Consider the following 22,114-nt stretch of genomic DNA (forward strand, 5'->3'; position numbering starts at 1 on the left):
TTTTCAATTACTTTTTTAAATGTATCGTAATCTATGACGTTCAATATAACTTTGAAGTACTTCTTTTTAAATTCTAAACTAAATTTGATCAAAAAGATATATATGTATAGGAACGAGTTTTTACATTTTTAAAATTGTAAGTATTTGTTGCGGTTTAAAAATCCTATATATGTACAAAATAAAAATATCATTTTTTTTTTAAATAAATAATAAAAATATTAACTTTTAAGTAGTTGGTTAATTTAAATAACTCATAAATAATGAAAATCTTATTATTTATTAGTAACCACTTGGATAAATCTTGATGACATATTATGTTTAAGTAAAACGACGTAATTTCCGCTTGGATGATGACTCGTTTCTTCTATTCTCATGACCTCGCCGAAGCGCCAAGTTGTCATTCAAAAATGACTCATTTCGATTGAAACTCGAGAAGTAGATGTATATTAAATATATTTATTTTTTTAAATATTTAAAAAAACAAAGTATTCAATGATTTACAAAAAAAAAAATTATAATAATAATCATAATCATGCGTATTCTGACTGGAAGAAACATAAGATTATTAAACGGAAGATTATAACCATAAAGTATAATTAAAAAATGTTATGAAATCATTTATTAGCCTTGACTCATTTAAAACGTTAATGAAAATCAAGTTCATTTGAATAATTAAATATTTGTAGAGTTTAAAAATAATGTGCATCAGTTATTTAATTATTTAATTAATTTTCTGATATCACTGAGTTTCTGTATAATATTTAGTTATAATTTAAATTGTGACGCTTATTTGTTTAGTTAGTGTAGAGTATAGAAGTATGTATTTAATATGAAAATATATATATGTATATATGTGTGTAATATAAATATATGAATGTATGTATATTACATTATGAGAAAACTGAGGAGCGCGACGAACGCAGTTGACCTTGTCCTTGAGATTAATCTTTTCTCGTTATCGGACGACGTCGAGGCCTGATATTCTTCGCCATCTAACCGTTACTACTCGAAGAAAAATTGTTACCAATGTTTTAATACATATATTTACTGAAATATCAAGATGTTATTACTACATATTTTTTTTATTTGTTATGCATTGCTTACTGATATAAATAAATTTAGTTTTCAATAATTTATCATTTATTTATCACTTAAACCACATACTTATTGTAATTATTTATACTAAATACTACATGTATTTTATTCGAATGTTTATTCAGCCATTTAATAATTCATATTTTAAATTTAACGTTGTTTAAATTATAAAGTTATAAAGTTTTTATTTTTTATTATAAGTGGGGCCGGGGCAAAATGAGAGACTATTTTTGAGACACAAGAATTTTTTTTTTTAATTCTTATGGTTTGTAGGAAATAATGGGGCAAGTTAGCCAGTTTGGATAGTGCAGCGAATAATAATTTTTTTTTTTATCGAGTTTGATGACCGCATTGTTTTATTAAAAACTGACTCTGAGGTAAAATGGGCTACTATTGAAATTTTATTAGCTCTTAAATTTGATTATTGAAACGAGCTTCAATTTTCATAGATCAGCCACCAAAAACACAAACAAACAAGTAAACAAATGTCTCTTTAAATTAGTCGCTTATTTTAGTTCAGATTCCACTTTTTTTTCGTTCTCAATGAAGTCATTTAGAATTTTTTAGATAATAATTTTTTTTGCTCTAAAAATAGTGTCGGATTTTACATCAGTCTTCTCTAATTTTTTATTTCTACACAGAAAAAAAGAATTTCTTGGTGCAAGAAATATTTTGTATTATGAATTGAAGACAAAAATTTTTCTTGGCTCAAGAATTTTTTTCTCGCCTAAAAAATTTTTTTCTTGATCCGAGAAAATTTTTTCTTACCCCAAGAAAAGTTTTGTTTTCACTTTATAATACAAAAAATTTCTTGGGTCAAGTAAAAATTTTTTGCGCCAAGAAATCCTTTTTTTCTGTGTATACTGAATATAAAGTAATTTTAAGCAACTTAGAATAACATATATGGATTTTTTTAACATATATATGGGAAGGAGAGGCAAAAGGGGACGGAGACGGGGGGGGGGAGGGATACCGCCAAATTTGATAAAAAACTTTGTTTTTTAAACCTTCTAAAATTAATTTTGTAAATACAATTGAGCATTATTTTGAATTTTTTTTTGTTAAACTTTTTCAAAAATCGAAAGTGTCAGTCGAAAAATGTTAACTTTTGTTTTATGATAAAAACTATTAAAAATTTTTTTTTCTCCCTTGCATCCAATAATTATGTAAAATTTAATTTTTCTTTATGTAAGTTACTCCTAAAAAAATTGAATTTAATCAAATTTTGTTAATTTCCAGAACCTTTTTTTTTACCTTCTTTAGAAGGTACCTCTTTTTACCTGCAAATAATGAAATTTTTTCCTATTTACTTCAAATATCATTAAAAAAAAAAAACATTTGTATTTGAGTCTCCGAAAACTTACTATTTCTTTAAGTATCCCGTTTACCCTCCTCCCCTAGATATATTTTCAGTAACAATTTTTCTGTACTAATTATTTTAATCAATTGCAATTTATAAATCATACATTGGAAGTTTACAACAAAACTGAAATTGATTGTCATAAATAAATATATTAAATTATTAATAAAAAATGTATTGAGTAAACGTAACTCTATGATATCTTTAAGTCATTCCCTTGTAAAATTAATTATCATAAGAATAATTGTTATCGCGAGGCCAAGGTTTTATACGAATGAAACCCAGCATTTAAACATGACTTTCAGACTACACCAATCCAAAGTCATCACATACATTAAAGATTCCGTTTAGACAAGTAGATATAGACAAATTAGATATAGAAGTATATAAGCGTATCAAGTACAGCGTTAAGTATTAAATACACTGCCTCAGGCTCAAATACTTGGCTCGCTACTAAAATTATCAAATAAAGTTTTCAAGGTGATTAGTCGAAAAAAATTTATTTTTAGCTTCTCACTTTACAAGTTCAAAATTTAATAAAACAAAAAAAAAATTAAAGGTATGAATTTGGTCTGATTTGCTAAATGGAATCTTGACAGGAGTCGATGTTTTAAATTGTAAATAATAATTTTCTACCCTTTAAAATCCTTAGATATGATCAATTTTTGAGTTCAAATGATCAAGTAGTTTTCAAGTTATTTTAAAGAAAAATCTTCATTAAAATTTTTGAGAAAAAAAAACGTTTTTTTTCAATTTCATGGTATAAGGGTCGCTTGTAGAAATTTTCCCTAAACAGGCCGACATGAAGCCAAACAATTTTAATTCAGGGGTTCCAATTTTTAAGAGACTAAGATCTACAAAAAAATTGGACTTTTTTTTTGCCAATTTATCATTATCGTAAAATTTTCCTTAACATTTTCACTTTTCTATATGATAAGTGTACTCGAGTATCATATTATAGAACCACTTTTTTAATTAGCTGTGAAAAAAATTCAAATTGATCAATTGGTTCAAAAAATATTGTCAATCTAAAAATTTATATACATAAATATGTAAACTTTTGAACAGATGGTAGAAACGACTAATATTTCAGCAAAATTTCCTAAAAGCTGCGTCATAATATTGTCTGCAACAGCTAAATTTCTACAGGAATCAGATGCATAATAAATAAATATTTAAGTTTTCTTTGATTCAAAAATTTATGGATAAATTAAGAGTATTCTCAGGCAGTGTTCTCATTTTTTAAAAACATGCAATTACTTTTAACTGTCGTAACCGTATTAAAATTTTATTTATTAATTAAAAAAAAAATACAAACCTTAATTGAAAAAAGTACAACGTAGTCGCAATATTGTCGAGATATAGAATTAAAAAATAATTACTTACAGTTGTTATCAAATAGGAGTTAAACGAAATTTGTTGAATAAATTATAGCCTACAAGATTTGAAAATTCTAATTGTAAAATTGACATGAAGATTTTACTGAAATTTATTTAACAAATTTCGTTTGACTCCCAATTGATATCAATTGTAAGTAATTTTTTTAAAAATATATACCTCGGGGAAATTACTTCTACGTTGTCCTTTTTTCCATTAATGCTTTAATTTTTTTTTAATTAACTACGTAATAATTAATAAAACATATATAATAATTATTATTATTAAAACAAAATTTTTTTTGGTATTTATTCTGTGTTTTTTTTAATATTAATATCTAATTTTTTTACAAAATCATATTTTTTTTATTTTATGACTCAAATAATAAAATTCAAATATTTTCTTTTTTATTTAGTGAAAAATTTTTCAACATTTAAATTTATATGGTATAAAAAAAATGTATAATTAGAAAAAATATTTTTTTAGGAACGAAAATCCATAAAGAAAAAAAAATATTGTGAACAAAAAATAGAAACAATAAACTAACCACAACTCTGTACAAGAATGGAAAACGTGATAAGAAGTCGATGATAATAGAGGCAATTTCTGGTTGCCCGTGACCACGTAACCTTGTCCTTGATAATATATATGACGTAAACATTGACAATTTAACTAGACTTTAATTGTGCTTATTACAATATGAACTTCACTCTTACAGTTCTTTTAAGTAATTCCATTATGAAATAATATTTTATTCATTAACTTCGTTAATTTGTTTATTTATAAAATGCTTATAAGCATTTTCCGAAGAGCAAACGAAAAAATATAAACTTAGATCACAACGCGCAACGTTGCGCAATATTGTATGATAGTTTTAACGTCAACGGGTATCATATTGTCAAGGTTGATTGTTATGATAGGGTCATTTTGTCTCATAACATTGCAATTTCAATGCTCCAGAAAATTCATTATGATAATCATCATCCATAATTTTTATTATTATCAGCAATCTATTGCTCATAGATGTAATATTAATTTATATTGTCTATTTTTTTTATTATTGTCGTAAACATATCTATATACACATTATTTATAACCTTGAAATAATTGAGACCACATATAATATATATAAAAATCTACTACGGTCTATTTTATGATTTGCGATAAATTATTCAATAAATGGGATACAAATTAATCTACTAGATAAATATTCAGAATTATCTAAATAAAATTTTACTGTCAATCAAAATTGAAAAAAAAAAATTTATTCTAGAAAAATTATGAGATCTGACGAAATTTGATAGATTTTTCCTTGATAATTGTTCAGATCTGAGTGCATCTGAATAGATATGATCATATATGATAAGATCTCGATAATTATCAGGAAAACAATTCAGCAAATATAGTTCTCTTTACCCAGATCTGAACATATACGAAGCGATCTAGAGAATTTTCAGGCAAAAAATGTAGTAAAGATATCTAGATATGATCATGTCCAAATTATATATCTGACTGGATAGAATTTTAGCTGACCAGATCTAGTCAGATCTAATTTTTTTTTCACGGAGTAAAATCAGTCGTTCTTGAATTAGGTACCATCAAAAAAGCCTTGATTTAAATTTTAACTTTTAACATTATTTAAATAATTTTTGATGATTGATACACAAGAAAATACAATTTCCTTATTCTATTTAAATTTATGAACAAATTTGAACTATGCGTTATTTATACAAGTTCTCTATCATTTTTTTACCTTGGTTTTATTTTTTTCAGAAATGAATGAATCGCAATATAGTATTTTATACATGTATACTATAGTATACATGTAGTGTGAAAATATAGACGAGCCACAGGTGAATATTCCAATTTACATATTATTTTAAGACTTCGCTGATAGGTTATTTTATAAATATGTGATGCAAAAAAAAACAATTTGTGAATTTTGCTGTAATACCCGCATGGGAATATATATATATGCGAAAAATTTATGAATTTTTTTTTCTGTGCATAAACATATGACTTAGATGTTTTTACAATTATGACGAAATTTATGTAAATATAGGGGAATGGGGAGGGGCAAAAGGGGGTAGGGTAGGCAAAACGCGGTACCCCCAAAATTTGATAAAAAAAAATTTTATATTTTAAATGGTTTTTATTTATTCCAAAATCACTACTGTAAATATAATTAAGCGATACTTTGAATTTTTTTTGGTAAACTTTTTCAAAAATCAATTGTCAGTTGAAAAATATTAATGACGTTTGTTTTATGATAAAAACTATTAAAAATTTTTTTTCTTCTTTTGTATCCAATAAACATGTAAAACGTAATTTTTCTTCATGTAAATTACTTAAAAAAAAATTCAACTTAATCAAATTTGTTTAAAATCCAAAAAAATTTTTTTTTTACCTTTTTTAGGGGGTACCCCACTTTGACCGCAGAAATGAAAAATTTTTTTTTTCAACAGTAACTGAAAATTTCTTCTATTAACTTTGAATATCATTGAAAAAAAAAAAGATTTAGCGTATCTGAGTCCTTGAAAACTTGGTATTTCCTTAAGTACCCCCTTTTGCCCCTCCCTCCTCTATATACTAATTTTAATTAACATATTTATTTTCTGAGCACGTGTGAGTTCCATTAATTTGTCTCATATATACATCTCTTTGCGGGAGATTTGATTTTTATTAACCTGTCAAATTTCAAACTTACCAGCAGCATTAAAATATTTTTAAATTTCTAAAAGAATTCAGAATTAGTTTTATTAATTATAACACATTTTTTTTTTTTTTTATAAAACTCCCGAAAAATTCTATCAATATTTTGCTTCTCTCGAATTGATTATTATTTAAATCTGGATAATTTATGAAAATATATTTATATTTATGGTTCTTATTCAGGTTCTTTTTTTATTTATTAATTTTTTTGTTTACACGAATAAGAATCACACATTTAATATATGTGATACAGGAACTCAGGATTTTGCAGTTGGTGGCTTATAGTTGCATTGATCGTCGACGAAGGTTGCATCTCTATCCTCCAATGAAGGACAAGGCCGTCGACTGACATTGCAACCGGCTCTGTGAGACTTCGAACCCTGGCACCAAGGCTGAAGAAGGACGATTTGACACTTGTACGTGTTACAATTTGTCTTTTTTTGTCTATAAATTTAATTGATAGCCTGCACAGTATTTATTAATGATTTAAATAATTTAAATTTTAAAATTAATATTTGAATCAACTCATTATAAGTTCACTGAGAAACAATATGTACTACGAATTACCGTCAATTCGTTCAAACGAAACGTCTTGCGCTTAAATATTCGGTGCCGTTGAACCAATGGCGGTTGTGTTGAGAGGACTAAATCCAGTTCGCGGCATATATTTTTCTTTCTCAGTGTTTGAATAAACACGATAAGTTTTAATAACATATTAATATTTTATATAAATTATTAAAGAATATACTTCAATGAACAGAAATCATTCAGTAAAGACTTGGGTCAAAAATAAAACTTGATTCAGGCACGCTTTTGAAGTTATTGATTTGCCGACGATTTTTCGATAAGATCTCGACTTTTTCGACTTGAGTTAAATTTTTGTCAACTTTTAGAGCTTTTTTCATTTTAGTTTGAACTTATTCGTCTTCACTTCGAGCACGACAGTCATTCACCTTACTTTTGACTTGTTGAACCAAATCAAAAGCAAGCAGTATTTTTTAGTGTAAAATTTGTTTTTCACGTTTCACCTTAGTTTTGACTTATTCGCTTTATAATTTAAGTCGAATAAGTCTAAACCAAGTCAATTTCAACTTGATAAACCAAGTCTAAATCAAGTTTTATTTTTGACTCGGGAATATTCGTTCGTCTCCCTGGAACATACCTGGGTCAAAAAAATAACTTGATTTTGACTTTTTTGACTTGCTTTTGACTTAATTAACTTGATTTTGACTGCTACAATTCTTTTGATTTGAATATGACTTTTTTAACTTAGAAATTTAAGTCAACCAGATCAAATCCAAGACAACGAGACGATTTGACTTGTTTGGCGTAAATGGGTACTAAGTAAGACAACTCTGTCAAAAGCAAGTCAAAACCAAATGTGTTTTCATATTTTAAGATACAAAAATTCATTCGGTTTTGACTTAGTTGTCTTACTTAGTACACATTTACCCCAACCAAGTCAAATGAAAGTCTCGTTGTCTTGGATTTGACTTAGTTGACTTAAATTTCTAAGTTCAAAAAGTCATATTCAAGTCAAAAGAATTATAGCAGTCAAATCAAGTTAATTAAGTCAAAAGCAAGTCAAATAAGTCAGAAAAGTTAAAATCAAGTTATTTTTTTGACCCGGGTACGTACTTCGAGTCGATAAAGGCGCACCTTCCGTTACCGTAAACGGTGCTACCTTGGTGGACCTTAAGGAACCACGCTGTACAGCTTGAAATAACTGACATTTTCAAGTTTCATTCAACTATAATAATACACTAGAAACTGTAAAATTTGGTATCTATAATTGTAATTATATTACTCATATTACTTTATTACAAAAAGTAGTCTCAATTTTCACAATGCAAATTATAATACTTGAAGTTTTTTCACGATGGCCCTGTCTTTGCACTAAAAACTGTAATTTTTCCACTGCTCTTTTCTCTGCATTGTCTTCTATAAATTAAAATTTATTTAGTAATAAGAAAAAAATGTTGACTATCTTTCATTGAAAGTGATATTAGTTATGTTTAATTATACAACCATAACTTGCCCAATGAAATTAGCTTTGATCTAAAAAAAAACGTGCTTCAAACAGATGACCCTGGGATAAGCTAGGGTGATACACGCGCTGGATTTCTTATCGCTCAATGTTTCCGGGTCTGGTAACTTCTTTCTTCATATAATGCGTAGCTGGCCATAATTTTTTTTATTTTTATAACTTGACGCGTACTGACGGTTTCGAAAAATTTTATGGAAAAAAAAAAAGTTAATTATTGAATTATTTAACACGTAATGAAACATTGCATCGAAATATATAACAATATATATGTATATCTTAATGGAATCTTAATTACTCCATTATATTTATACGATAATGAATAGTACGTTTATATAGAAGATAAGGGGCAAGACGGACACCTTGAAATTTTTATCAATTTGAAACTATAAGAGGCGAAATTGGCCCTGAATTAAATAAAAATGACGTACCATCTAGTCAGATGACGATACTAATAAGTATTTTTATTTTAATTAGACTAATTAATTAGTAAGTTCAGTAGTAAATGTAAGTATTCATATTTTGAGTATTTTTATTTTTAAAAATGCGATATTTTGCTGAAATATCAGTTTTTAAATTTTTCTTTTATTTACGAGCTCGTCAAATTTATTTTTTATTTGACAAATACATAATATGCTTTGGAAAAAAAAAATTTGTTTTGAGTCTGTCATTAAACACTAAAAAAAACCGAGGTAAGTCCAAACGATATAGGTGTTAAAATTTTCGGTGTTAAATTTCAACACTTAAAGCGGTGTTAAAATAACACCGCCACCAGATTAAATATTCTTTATCGGTGTTAAAAAAATTTCTCGGTGTTAAAATATTTTATTTTATGAATATTTTTACTTATTCATTTACTACAGTTAGACAGTGTTTTTATTAATTAATTAAATTATTGATAATGGAAATGGTGGTCGTAAAATTGTGCAATTTTTAAATAAATTACGCATAGCATAAATGATTATTTAAATAAGTACATAGTAAAATTGAAATTTCCTCCAGATAACATTCATTAAATTCCTATATTTTTTATATGTAATACACTTTTTTTTTCTAATTTCTATGCGTGGGATTTTAACACCGGTATTTTAACACCGCCAAATCACACCGCCTACACGGAAAAAAATTTACTGTTGCTGCAACAGGAGGCAGCTATGTTGCAGCAACAGGAAAAAATCTTGTTGTAGTAACAGGATTTTCCTGCAGCTGCAACAGGATTAATACAGTTGTTGCGACTTAATAGTAAAATATAATAGTGAATATTTAACACTTTTATGTGTACATTTAACATTTACTCTGTTTAATCAACCCAAAAAAGTGTTAAATATTTAACACAAAAATTTTTAACACTAATTTTTTTGACGCGATGACACAACATTTTTTACTGTGTAATTATATTTTACTAAACAGTATTAATCCTGTCGCTGCAACAGGATTTTTTCCTGTTGCTGCAACATGGCTGCCCTCTGTTGCAGCTGTAGGAAAATCCTGTTGCTACAACAGGATTTTTTCCTGTTGCTGCAACATGAATACCTCCTGTTGCAGCAACAGTAAATTTTTTTCCGTGTCCATCTGTGTTATTTCATTTAAACATCGTGTGGTGTTAAATTAAGTCCATTTTTAACACCGCTCTTTTTACAGTATATAATTAATTTTTATCTGATACTTAAAACTGCGTTTTACTAAAAAAAAATTTCTTTTATTATTTAAAAATGTTTTTAGATGAACTTTGTATAATATTTGTAGCTATTTGTAATTATATTATCAGTTATCAATGTATGCTAAATGATGAATTCTTTTGACTTTGATATTTTTATTTTTTTTTATTTATTGTTCTATAATTAACCTAAGGTTAATGATATTTTGAATAATATTTTCAATGAATACAGAACTGAAAAAAATAAATAAAAAAAACATACACACAATATTTGAAGGTTGAGCGATTATTATCTCAACTGGACGATTCAGTATAGAGATCTACTTGTATTATATACATAAATACGTAAAACAACGATACTACAACCGTCGGGTTAGTGTCCTTGACACACTAAAAACCTTTTGGTGTATTACCTGAAGAGCTTATGCTCAGGGCCGTCACATGTGTGATTTAAATACATAACAAGGTAGAGATGAAAAGAATGAAAAAAAGAGAGAGGGAAATAAATATTAGGCGTTTAGAATTCTTATAATACTCGATCTCATCTCAACAAGTCTACGCAACACTTCCCATACAAGTTAACTCTCTATTAGTTGGTGCGAGGCAGGCGTTACTTCATATATTTAGTTTGAGGTTTCTCGGGAATCAGTGGATCCTTCCCATCGCTTGTCTATACTGATTCCTACTGTGGCTAAACTTATTCAAGGTCGATTGAAAAAAAATTTTCTACAAATTCATTTTTAATGCAAATTTTTTAGTATTTATATATATGAGTAGTTATATATATGAGTTTCAAATCTGCTGTTTTGGCCTTTCTAAACTTATCATCAACTTTTTCATTCGATGATTTCTTGAGTATTGAAATCTGTCAATTTACCTGCACAGTTTTGTGAGATGGTAAGTATGTAATCATAAAACCTCAGGTTAGTGCAGTTCCATTCATGTTTCGAGTTTGGTTTAAATCTCAGCAGGAACGAGTGAACCCACAATCTTGTTGAGCGATCGTGTTATACCTGAAAAATTGGTATCCTTTTTATCTGTTAAACCACTAATATAAGACAACCGCTTTAATTCATTCATGGAGTAATAAAGTATGAAAAAAACAAATGATTGAATAAATCCTAAAAATCCTACTTTCTACTAGCTGCAGCGGATCTGAAATTTTTGAATAATTTTTATATGTAATTTGTCATTATAATCACACTTTTTTAATTTTTGCAAAAAAGACGATTTGCGGTGATCACTGTTTTTCAGCTAAAAATTATCCGAAGTCGAGTACCCTTGAAATTTAGTCGAAGTATCATCAAATCCTCCCCCCAATGATCTCTGATAATTTTTTTTTCATTTCTACATTTTTGGTGGTCATACAAAAAATTTTTTTCGATCCACAGAGATTCGAGTCGGAATCTCATTTTGTTTTTTTTAGAATCACGGTAAGTGATTTAGGAAAAAAAAATTTATAAATGTAGGGGAGCCTGGGGCACGAAGGCCCCCCTCAAAAATTAGGTAAAAAACTTTTTTTATTTTCCGTCGAGTTATGACCTCTATAATGTTTTTATCATATTTTAGGCCAATATGTGATATGTGGGGTAAAATGGACCACTAAAAAAAAAAATTATAACGAAAAAATTAACTTGACTCGGAAAATAGAAAAAAAATCGGTCTGTCAGTTGACCCTGCGGGCCAGCCCCAAAACTTCCCGCTGTTTTCGAGCTCAAGAACCTCGAAAACATTATTGTGAATACATTTTCGAGCTCTTCGAGCTCGAAAATACGTTTCTATGCTGTTGTTTTCGAAAAAAAAACGTTTTTCACCATTTTTTTTCCAACGATATCTCTCAAACGAATAAACCGATTGAGACGGTTGAGGTGGCAATCGACGCGTTTTATCAAGTTCTGAAGCTGATCAAATTTTGAAATTGATTTATTTAGCCGTTTTTGAGAAATTTCAAAAAAACCAAGGAAAAAATTTTTTTTGAATTCTTTCGTCAACGGCTTCTCTTGAACGAATGAACCGATTTTGATAGTTGAGGTGGCATTCGACGCGGCTTATAGAGTTTTAGAGCTGATTAGATTTTGGAATCAATCCATCGAGCAAATTAAAAGTTATCCAAATAAAACATTTTCGAAAAAATTTTATTTTTGAAATATCTCTGAACGCACCCTACCGATTAAGTTCAAATTTTTACGGCCTCAAGACATTAACAAGCCGCGTCGAATGACACCTCAACGATCAAAATCGGTTCATCCGTTCAAGAGTTATGAATATTTACATACATACATACATACGTACGTACGTACGTACACACATACGTACACTCGGACATCATCGTGAAATTAGTCAGGATAGCTTCCTAGGACCTCGAAACGTCGACATCTGATGGAAATTCGATTTTCGTAAATCGGACCGAAACCAATAACTTCCCGAATTTTTGAAAATTTATAATTTTCTTAGCGGGAAGTTAAAAAATAATTTTGTTGAGTGGTCCATTTTACCCCACATATCACATATTGGCCTAAAATATGATAAAAACATTATAGAGGTCATAACTTCACGGAAAATAAAAAAATTTTTTTTTTTTTAATTTTTTGCAAAATTTCGACTGATTCTTTCGAAATAGACGGAAAATAAATGAATTTGATGGTTAAAAGCCACAAAAAGAAAAAACCGGCTTAAGGGGTCTTCGTGCCCCAGGCCCCGACTAGAAATTTTGGTAAGGCTTGCCGAAAAATCAGCTTGGCCCGAACTAGGCTTGCCTAAGTAAGGAAAGCCTGATTCGTATCTAATTAGATTTTCATGAGGCAAAACGAACATTGGCATGCCGAAAAAATTTCAGATTCGATTGTGATCACAAAACTCTGTGGCATTGCCGAAGTACGGCATACAATTGGAATTCCTGACTGGTAGGTAGCAATGGTAACCTGAAATTTGCCGAAGTTAGACGAAACTAGGAAAGTCTGTGGCAAGGCCGCACTCAGGCCTAACATTGAAATTCCTGACTGGTAGGCAGCAATGGTAACTAGACTATATATATCCTATACATATTCCAGCCGTTATAATTTATTTTTATTTTCTTAAAAAATTTGAATACATGCGTCATGATTAGATTTTTTAAACTAATAATACTCTAATGAGTTCGCACTTCATCAGCACCGTATTATAATAATGATATAATACTTGAATAATTATTTACTGAGGACTGTTTATAGAAAAAAAATTAATCGAATAGACAATGAATGGTGTTATCGCAATAATAATTAATTTTCCTTGAGTTTCAGCGACTTGCAACTGTTCAATCTCTTCATTATCTAGGTAATTACTTAATTCATACTCAATTCCTGAATTAAGATCTAATTCATAAGCTTTAAGTTCTTCAATATTTTCTACAGTATAAATCCGTACATGACCTGTAAAAAAAAACAGTAACAACTGTACTTACTACAAAGAATAGTTAAAAATTCAACATTAAATACCCGTTTTGAATCCCAAAATCAAAAATTTTCCGTGTAATATGCCAGCAGTTATAACATCCCTGTCACCGAAGTTTTTAAATGGTTCATATATACTCCAGTTGGTTTCTTGATTGTAAATCAAAAGACACGCGTTTCTATCGGCTACAACAAAACACAATTTTATGACATTACATATTATTATAAAATTTATTATTTCACTTATTAAATTTTTATAATAAAATTATGTTGAACCTGATAGCTGCAATATAACATTGGAAGTAAGAAATACAAACTGGAGATCCTCAATTACAGAGATACCGTGACCAAGACGAACAGGAAATTCTTTATGATCCTCTTCAATAATATCATAATTTCCATCTGATGTTTGATATCGATAATTGAATAAAGTTACGGAATCTCCAAAAGTCGATACATAGATCATCTGCAATAAATTTTAGTCGATAAAAGAATTTTTAGATTAGGAACGTCGGAGCACTATAAGAAATGGAATAATTTTTAGATTTTTGTGACAATAAATAGATTATTTATCTATCAGCCTTTTTCCGAAAAAACATCATTTTTAATTTTGTTATCTAACTGTGAGTTTGTACCGAACTACAAATATTTTAACTTTTTCCTGGGTCTTATTCTACCCTGATCTTTTCTGTACTTAAAAAACTTTAATTGTTATTTTATCAATATTCATATTTAATTACTAAATTTACTTTGTTGTTTTCCAGGAAGCATTTGATTTCAAGACCTTGTAATTGTAAGTTATCTCTATAATATGATCGTATACCATCTTTAGTATGTTTGTATTCATCGAATTTTCCGTTTTTCGTAGCAAATAATATATTTGTTGAACCAGTGCTGAAAAATATAAATACGAAAAAAAATATGTTTATTAAATCAAAATTGAGCTATACACAGTTAAAAATTTTGTGTATTTGTGTTAAAAAAATATTTGGTCAAATTTTTTATGTTGATTTTCAACACAGAAATCAATTAATTTAACACAAACTGTTTGTGTTGTTTTACTTTAACAGAATATTTATGTTAAATAATTAGAAAATCTGGAATGGAATACATTTCTTGTATTACCCAGAGAGGAAAGTACAACGGGCCCAGAGTTGCCCCAGGCTTGGGCCAAGCTTGTAAGCCAGTCTTAGCCCAGCGTTGGTAGAAGTCTTGAATGATAATCTCGGGCCATAAGTCTGGTCGCCAGACCTGGCCCATACATCGAGGTAACGAATAAATTTAATTAATAAACAATTTTAGTATTTTTAATCTAGTAGAATTTATGACCATTAACGTTTAAACCATTCAAGTGACCCTCGCGGATTCGGGGTTACTGTGAAATCACAGTGAAATCACAGTGAAATCAATTTTACCGTAAGTTTACTGTGTATTGATGGTAATTTCATAGTGAATTCACAGTCGATTTGTGCCATTTCGTCACTCTGGTTATATAGTAATTTTACAGTAATTTTACAATTAAATTACCATACTTTCATGATAATTTTACTGTCGATCAGCTATCGATTTATGGTAACTCAACAATGGTAACACTGAGGCTTTATCATGGGTTCACAGTCAGTTTATCGTGATTTCACTACGAATTCACTGTGATTCCATAGTAATCTGATAGTGTTAACTCTGTGACTTTACAATAGTTTCACAGTCAGTTCATAGTGGTTTAACCATGAATTTACCGTGATCCCATGACAACCTAGTAGTATTAGCACTGTGACTCTATGATATTTTCACAGCAAATTATTAGCGTTTTCTCCATGATTTCACTCTACTTTGATAGTGATCTGATACGGTACATCTATCATTAATCCAATTTCAAAATCAAAAATTTGAATTTTTAATGTCATTAATCGATAGAAATGGAATTAAAAAAAAAATAATATCAATTATTTCATAAATGCTCCTATAATTATTTGTAAGTTTAGCAAATATTTGAGCACAAATGTATTTTATTTATTATAAATTTAGCTATTTTAGGAATTTCCGAGCGAAACTTTATCTGTAATTGTCTAATTTAGTTAATTTTATAAAAGCTTAAGACGGTAAAATTCTTCAGAATTATGAAAAAAAATAAATAAATAAAAAAATTGAATAACTTTTTTTTTAAAACTGTATAAATTGAATTTAAACTACTGCAAAAAATAAAGAGAGTATCATTTAGATTAATATTTCAATAGTAAATATTTATTATTTATCATAATTTAAAATAAAATATTCTTAAATTAAGAAAACTTGATGATTTACAAATGAAGGCAAAAATTTTTTTTTTATAAATATCGAATTCTTTTAATTTTATAGTATTTAATAAAATAATTTTTCTTATAGCTTAATCTTGAGTATATATAGTATTGAATAGCATGAAGTAACAGATTAAATATTTAGTTCCGAATGCGTGTGGTGGCCGAGCGGGCTAAAGTACATGACTTAAGCTACTCTCAATCGAAGGGTCGGCAGTTCGAGTCCCATCATGCGTTAAAAAAAAATAAAATTCCTTCTTTACCGAGGGTAAAAAAATAGCATTTAATCCTCCAGAGGAATAATTACATGAAGTCGTACAAAGGGATGGATACTAAATAATTTTTTTAAACAAGAAAACTTATTTATTGAAAAACCAAGATTAGGATTATTGTTGCTATTATAATATTATTATTAATTTTATTATTATTATCTTTGAATCAATAAATATAGGATCTCAATATTGCTCCTAAATCTCGATGAAAACTAAGCAGATCCAGGATTAAATGATTAAGAAATCACAGTAATATTACTGTCAATTCACAGCGATATTATTGTGATTTCACGAAGAATCTATAGTAAGACTGCTGTGAAATCACTGTATGATCACGGTATTATTACTGAGAAAGCATGACTGAAGCACTGCAGATCCAGCATAAACTGATAGTGAAATCACTGTAAATACACAGTAATACTACTGTCAACTTACAGCTATACTACTGTAAATTGACTGTTATGCTATTGTGATTCTACTATGAATCGATGGTGAAATCATCATAAAATTACCATCGGATGATAATTATCACACAGTAAGCAAATGGCACAAAGTTACAGTGATTTCACTGTCATTTCACTATGATTTCACCGAAATTTCACCATGATTTCGGAGTAATCCCGAGTCCGCGAGGGGAGGTAAATGATGTTAGAAAAACTCGGTGAAAATTCTGCTGGGCTTTGGGCGCGAACTGCCGTCCTTCTGATTGCTGGGTCCGAACGGTAGCTACTGGACGAACCTACTAATGTTGAACTGATATATTTATATGATCTACTTATTAAACCATAGGTATAGCCAAACTTGGGTAATCCTACCCTGGCCTAATTCTGGTTCGCCATTGGATGGCCAAGGCTAGGTTACCCATTCTTGTCCCAAGCCCGGGTGATCATTGTAACGGCCAGGACTGAGTACCCAATCTTGAGCCAAGCATGGGCCAATATAGGTATGCCGAAGCTAGGTTCTCCAGTGCTGGGCCAAGTAGAGTCCCGTTGTTCAACTTCAGCAGCTCCTGCATGGGATACGGCGTAATAGGGAATTTTTCTCCAGCGGAGTCATTTTTGAGTGAATTGGATTTTATTAACCTCCGCATCTACTCTGATTCGTAGTTTTGATGTCAAAATAAACTTCCCTCAGGAGCAAATTTCGATTCGAGGAGAGCAAATTAATATACGAAATCGTTCACTCTGGATCAGATCCAGAATAATTATTTAATTTAAAATTAAAATTTTTTTTACCATAAACCGTCTGATTTTATATCATCAGTACTATTGATACACTCTACTTCCATCATAGCAAAAATATTCCAAAATTTAATGGTTCCAGATATCATCATTGTAACTAAAAATAAGTCACCACTCGCTGAAATTATTATAAGTATTTATGTAATGAAATAATCGTTTTTTATCATAAATTATAAACAATAATAGTATATTGTGTGACACGGGATGAAACAAGACGATTTCAGACTATAGAGAAGTTGGCTGCCCGAGCCGCAGGTGAGGGCTGACGTCTTCCGCAGTCTGGAATCGTGTTTTATTCTGAGTTACACATCATATTTTTCATGATTACTTGCATCGGAATTTAAAGTTTCAGTGTCAGCAGCCAGTAAGAAACAAGTTAATTTCAAGCTGATGATGCGAAGAACTGTTAAAGAATGAGAAATATGTGATTTACAATCACTTATTAAATAGTAAATAAGATAAAAATATTACATACATAAAATGTTTTTTTTTAAATCTCGATCTTTTTCACAAAATTACAGCTTTGCAAAAATTACTAAAAAATTTCTAAAATTTTTCTGTTCCTTTAACTTTTTGCGTTAGTGTATTTTCACTCATTTTTAGTAATTTTATTTAGTTAGTGAAAACTGTCACTTGAAAAATGAAATGAGTAAATTAACTGAAGTGACAAGTAAACAAATGAGAGTAATAAGGCTGTAGATGAATATTAAATTTAACTAACACCGGGCAGAAATAATTGTGTTTCTTTCCAAGGGAAGAAACACGCGTGTTTCTGTCCGCTGTATGAAGGTATTTGTGACTTACAAATTCGCTAGCAGTTGTTTGCAGCATCGGCTTGAAATTAGCTTGTTTCGACTGGCTGTAGAGATACTAAAGCTTTAAGTTTCGATGCTGGTATCATGAAAATAAATTTTATTGTTAAATAGGATTAAAATTATACCAGGAGACCAAAACCTAATATTTTCTATAGGTTTCTCGAAATTTACTGTATACAAAGGTTCATTTAATTGATTAAAATCAAAGAGATAAATTCTATTTTTGGTAGTTCCAATGGCAAAATAATTATCTAGAAAGTACGATACGATTGTTATATTGTCAATCTATTAAAGTAATAATAGAGTTTTTTAACATAATTAACTACTTTACCGCAACTTGCAAAATCCCTAATTCCTTCAGAAAAATTTGATCTAGCAGCAAAATCATAAGAATCTTCGACTGAAACTCGAAGTTTCGAGAATATCATCCACTTTCTATACGAAATGTAAACAGTACGCCAAACCGTCGAATCATCAAGATCATGATAATTTTCAAAATAAAGCATCGGAAATAATTTCGTAATCATACAGGGAATTGGTTCCGATGGAAGTTCATTCAAACATGCCCTCTTCCATATATCCGATGTTTCAAGAATTTTATCGATAGAATTTTTCCAAAGAACATTAACTCGTCTTAGTTTTTGTAATATTAATGGATCACTTGTATTTATAAAAATTAATTCACATATATATGAGTATATATAATCGCCCATTTTAAATTAAAACTTTCTGATTAGATATTAATAAATTAATTATTAATTATGTAGTTAAAGTTGACAAGCAAGTTAAAGAAATGACCAAACAATAAGCAAAAAAGATAATGACTAACGACATTTACTGAGCGTTTAATTATATAGATCAAAACTTATATTGAATGGCCATATTTTTTCTCGAACATTTACTTATACAGTAACAAATATTGAAGTAAATGATAATTGTCATTTTGTCGATAATTAAATCGAATTGGCTTTATCTTATGAAAAACGTAAGAAACATTGTGACTGTCCATTAATACCCGGAAATAAACAATCGGTAGCAGCTACCGATTATTTTTTTCCGTGTAAACTACCTGATCCTACCTCACGAAAAAGAACATACTCCTAAATGCCACCTTAAAGATCAAAATTGGTTCATCCGTTCAAAAGTTACAGAAAATTTACAAACATACGTACGTACACACATACACATATACATAAACTCGGACATCATCTTGAAATTAGTCAGAATAGCTTTCTAGAACCTCAAAACGTCAAGATCTGTTTGAAATTCGATTAAGCGGGAAGTTAAAAATTACATATGGTTGTTTAGGAATCGACTACTTATCCCTTGGCCACATAGAGCTTGAAAATCAAACTTTCGCAGCGGGTATTACAAAGAAAAAGTTATTTACGTTTCAAGGTCTTAGAAATAATTTCTGACTATTTTTGGAATGAACTGAGTTTGTGTTCCGGGACTGATCGGCTGAACAATTTCAAAGTTATTTAAATAGAATAGGGGCCGATCCTATGAATGAACTCTTGATAAATTCCATAATCAATGTTACTTATATTCACTGCAGCTAGAAAAAGTGTAGCTAATTAACGTCAATAAATATATTATTGATTATTTGTTATGTTCGATGGAGATCGTCTGAATACTCCTTATTAATCAATTAATTTTTCTCCCCAATCGAATTGAACGAATCATTTTCTTCGATACAAATATAACTTTTACTGCTAAATGTTTATCATAAAATACTTGACGGTCACTGGCACTATAATGACAAAACACGACAATCAACTATACAAATTTATAAGATAATATGCACCATTATCGTTCATTCACTTAAGTCTATCTTAAATTTTCTTACTGTGTTTTTTTTTTATTGTCGTATTTACTAAAAATATCACGAAAAACACCTTACTTAAGTTTAGTATAGTTATATATTTGTCTGTGTATTGGATGTGGTGTATCATCGTTTACATTTAGGCTTGAGAACGCGATAAATTTTCTTTAAATGTCTTTCTTTTAGAATATTTTTTTTTTGTTATTCACCAAGTTGAGTTGGAGAGCATTTTTGAAGGGCATGCGTGGGTGATTCCATGCCATCCATTTGACAATTTATGCAAGAAATGCGTTGCCTGATGAGGTTTCAGTGTCATTGACATTATAAAGTGACATTTTCAGTAGTAAAAGTTAATAAAACTTTTTCATTAATTTAAGCAATGAATTTATTTTTTGTAAATTATAATTTTGTAGGAATGATCAAATCATTTTTTGGTGGCAACTGTGTCATTAAAATTGATGAAAAAAATATAAAAATTACAGCTATTAATGACAGTTATTACGTGAATGTTATAAGTATTATTAAAGTATTAAAAATATTCTGTAACACTTTTGGTGATCGTCATTGTATATGTTGATCTACAAAAACGTCCTTGGTTTTGATTGTTACACGTAATCTATACACTCTGCCACATACTGCTGTATATTTAACCGTCAATCGAGGACCTTGGTTATGTCGGTTCTCTAAATTATTGCGGCTACAAAAGTCAAACGGTCGAGGCTTTTTGATTAATCAAGAGTATCGCGATAACGATTCTAACTAATACTCTCACACTCTACTTTATATTTCCTATGACTCAATACTGAAGCAATAATGCTCAGAAGTCGTAGCATTGAATTAGAAAAACAAATAAAGATCAACAAAAATAAGGAAGTAAATAATTAATTATTTTATTTAAATTAAGTTTGGGCATCTCAAAATGGTACCCCCACTTTACTGTTTTATTAACTGTGACTCGTCGCTTCGTTTATAAGCAATCGGGTTACATTTATTTTTTTATCCTTCTAATATATTAATATATTATATCAAATTTATAACAGTAGTAGCAATTAAATATTAATTTTTATTCAAGCTATTAACGATCTAAATGTTTTTTTTGCCGCATTTAAAATGGTTTGTTAAGACTTAGAGCTGATTAAATTTTAAAATCGACTGATCAAGTAGCTTATAAGTAACGATTATATTCATAAACTATTATTTCGATAACACAAAACTGCTTAATAAATTAATTTTAATAGGAATGAGGCTTAAATCCTTAGAAATTTCTTATGGTTTCCTGCTAGAAATTATTCTGGGTACCTGACCAGGCTTCATATAATTTGCCCGATTTGAAATAAGGGTCCGAGAAATCGCCCAGGTTATTAGCCCGGTTAGAATGTAATGCGTTTTGAGATGGCTCCGGCAAAAGAGCCCGGTCGGGTAAATAATCGGATAGACAGTTAATCACCCGATCGAGCATACGTTCTGCTGCATGATCAGGAAAGAATTCAGAAACCTGATTGGGTTTTTTGTTATTGCCCCGACTATTTACCCGGTTAAAATGCAGTGCGCTTTGAAAGGATGTCTAGAAATTTTAACTAAATTAAAAAAAAAAAAAAACAATTTTTTTTTTTTCGGGTACATGTCATCGGGCCTTACTTTTACTCCCTGATCGGGTGCTGGTCGACAGTCGGGCGGTTGTCGGGCACTTTCTACCAGGGTTGCCGAAATAATTATTTCAGTTACTATAAAATCTAGTCAAGGAGTTTGATGTCAAAATATACATAAAATAAATATATATATTTTGAGGTAATGCTTGTATGTATTAGCCCATCACCAATAAAGACATGAGAAAAATAAAGACATGATTCATGACAAAAAAATTACCAAAATAATGTTTCCATGAGCAAAAATAATCCAAATAAAATTTATTGTCATGTAAATTGTCATGATAAATTATGACACACCATGTTATTGCCGATACATTTTACCTTGGGAAATTAGTGTCCAGAAAA

At 29.3% G+C, this 22,114-nt stretch overlaps 1 protein-coding gene across 3 annotated transcripts in view; it reads right to left on the reverse strand.

Annotated features, from left to right (window-relative positions):
• Positions 1-13,262: 13,262 nt before the first annotated feature.
• The window catches only part of LOC130674548 (biogenesis of lysosome-related organelles complex 1 subunit 1), a 90,822-nt gene continuing 81,970 nt past the window's right edge, over positions 13,263-22,114 (reverse strand). The window contains exons 1-7 of one of the 3 annotated variants that reach the window (XM_057479901.1): positions 18,627-19,125; positions 18,421-18,546; positions 17,475-17,598; positions 14,423-14,567; positions 13,950-14,139; positions 13,719-13,859; positions 13,264-13,652 (exon numbers count right to left, since the gene is read on the reverse strand). In XM_057479901.1, coding sequence (XP_057335884.1) covers positions 13,435-13,652; positions 13,719-13,859; positions 13,950-14,139; positions 14,423-14,567; positions 17,475-17,598; positions 18,421-18,546; positions 18,627-19,008 — 1,326 coding nt within the window. In that variant the 5' untranslated portion in view covers positions 19,009-19,125 and the 3' untranslated portion in view covers positions 13,264-13,434. Of the gene's footprint in view, positions 13,653-13,718; positions 13,860-13,949; positions 14,140-14,422; positions 14,568-17,474; positions 17,599-18,420; positions 18,547-18,626; positions 19,128-22,114 lie in introns of those variants that run through there. The other 2 variants (XM_057479902.1, XM_057479903.1) reach the window with 2 other exon arrangements.

This window comes from Microplitis mediator, chromosome 9 (genome assembly GCF_029852145.1).
Source record: "Microplitis mediator isolate UGA2020A chromosome 9, iyMicMedi2.1, whole genome shotgun sequence".
NCBI lineage: Eukaryota > Metazoa > Arthropoda > Insecta > Hymenoptera > Braconidae > Microplitis > Microplitis mediator.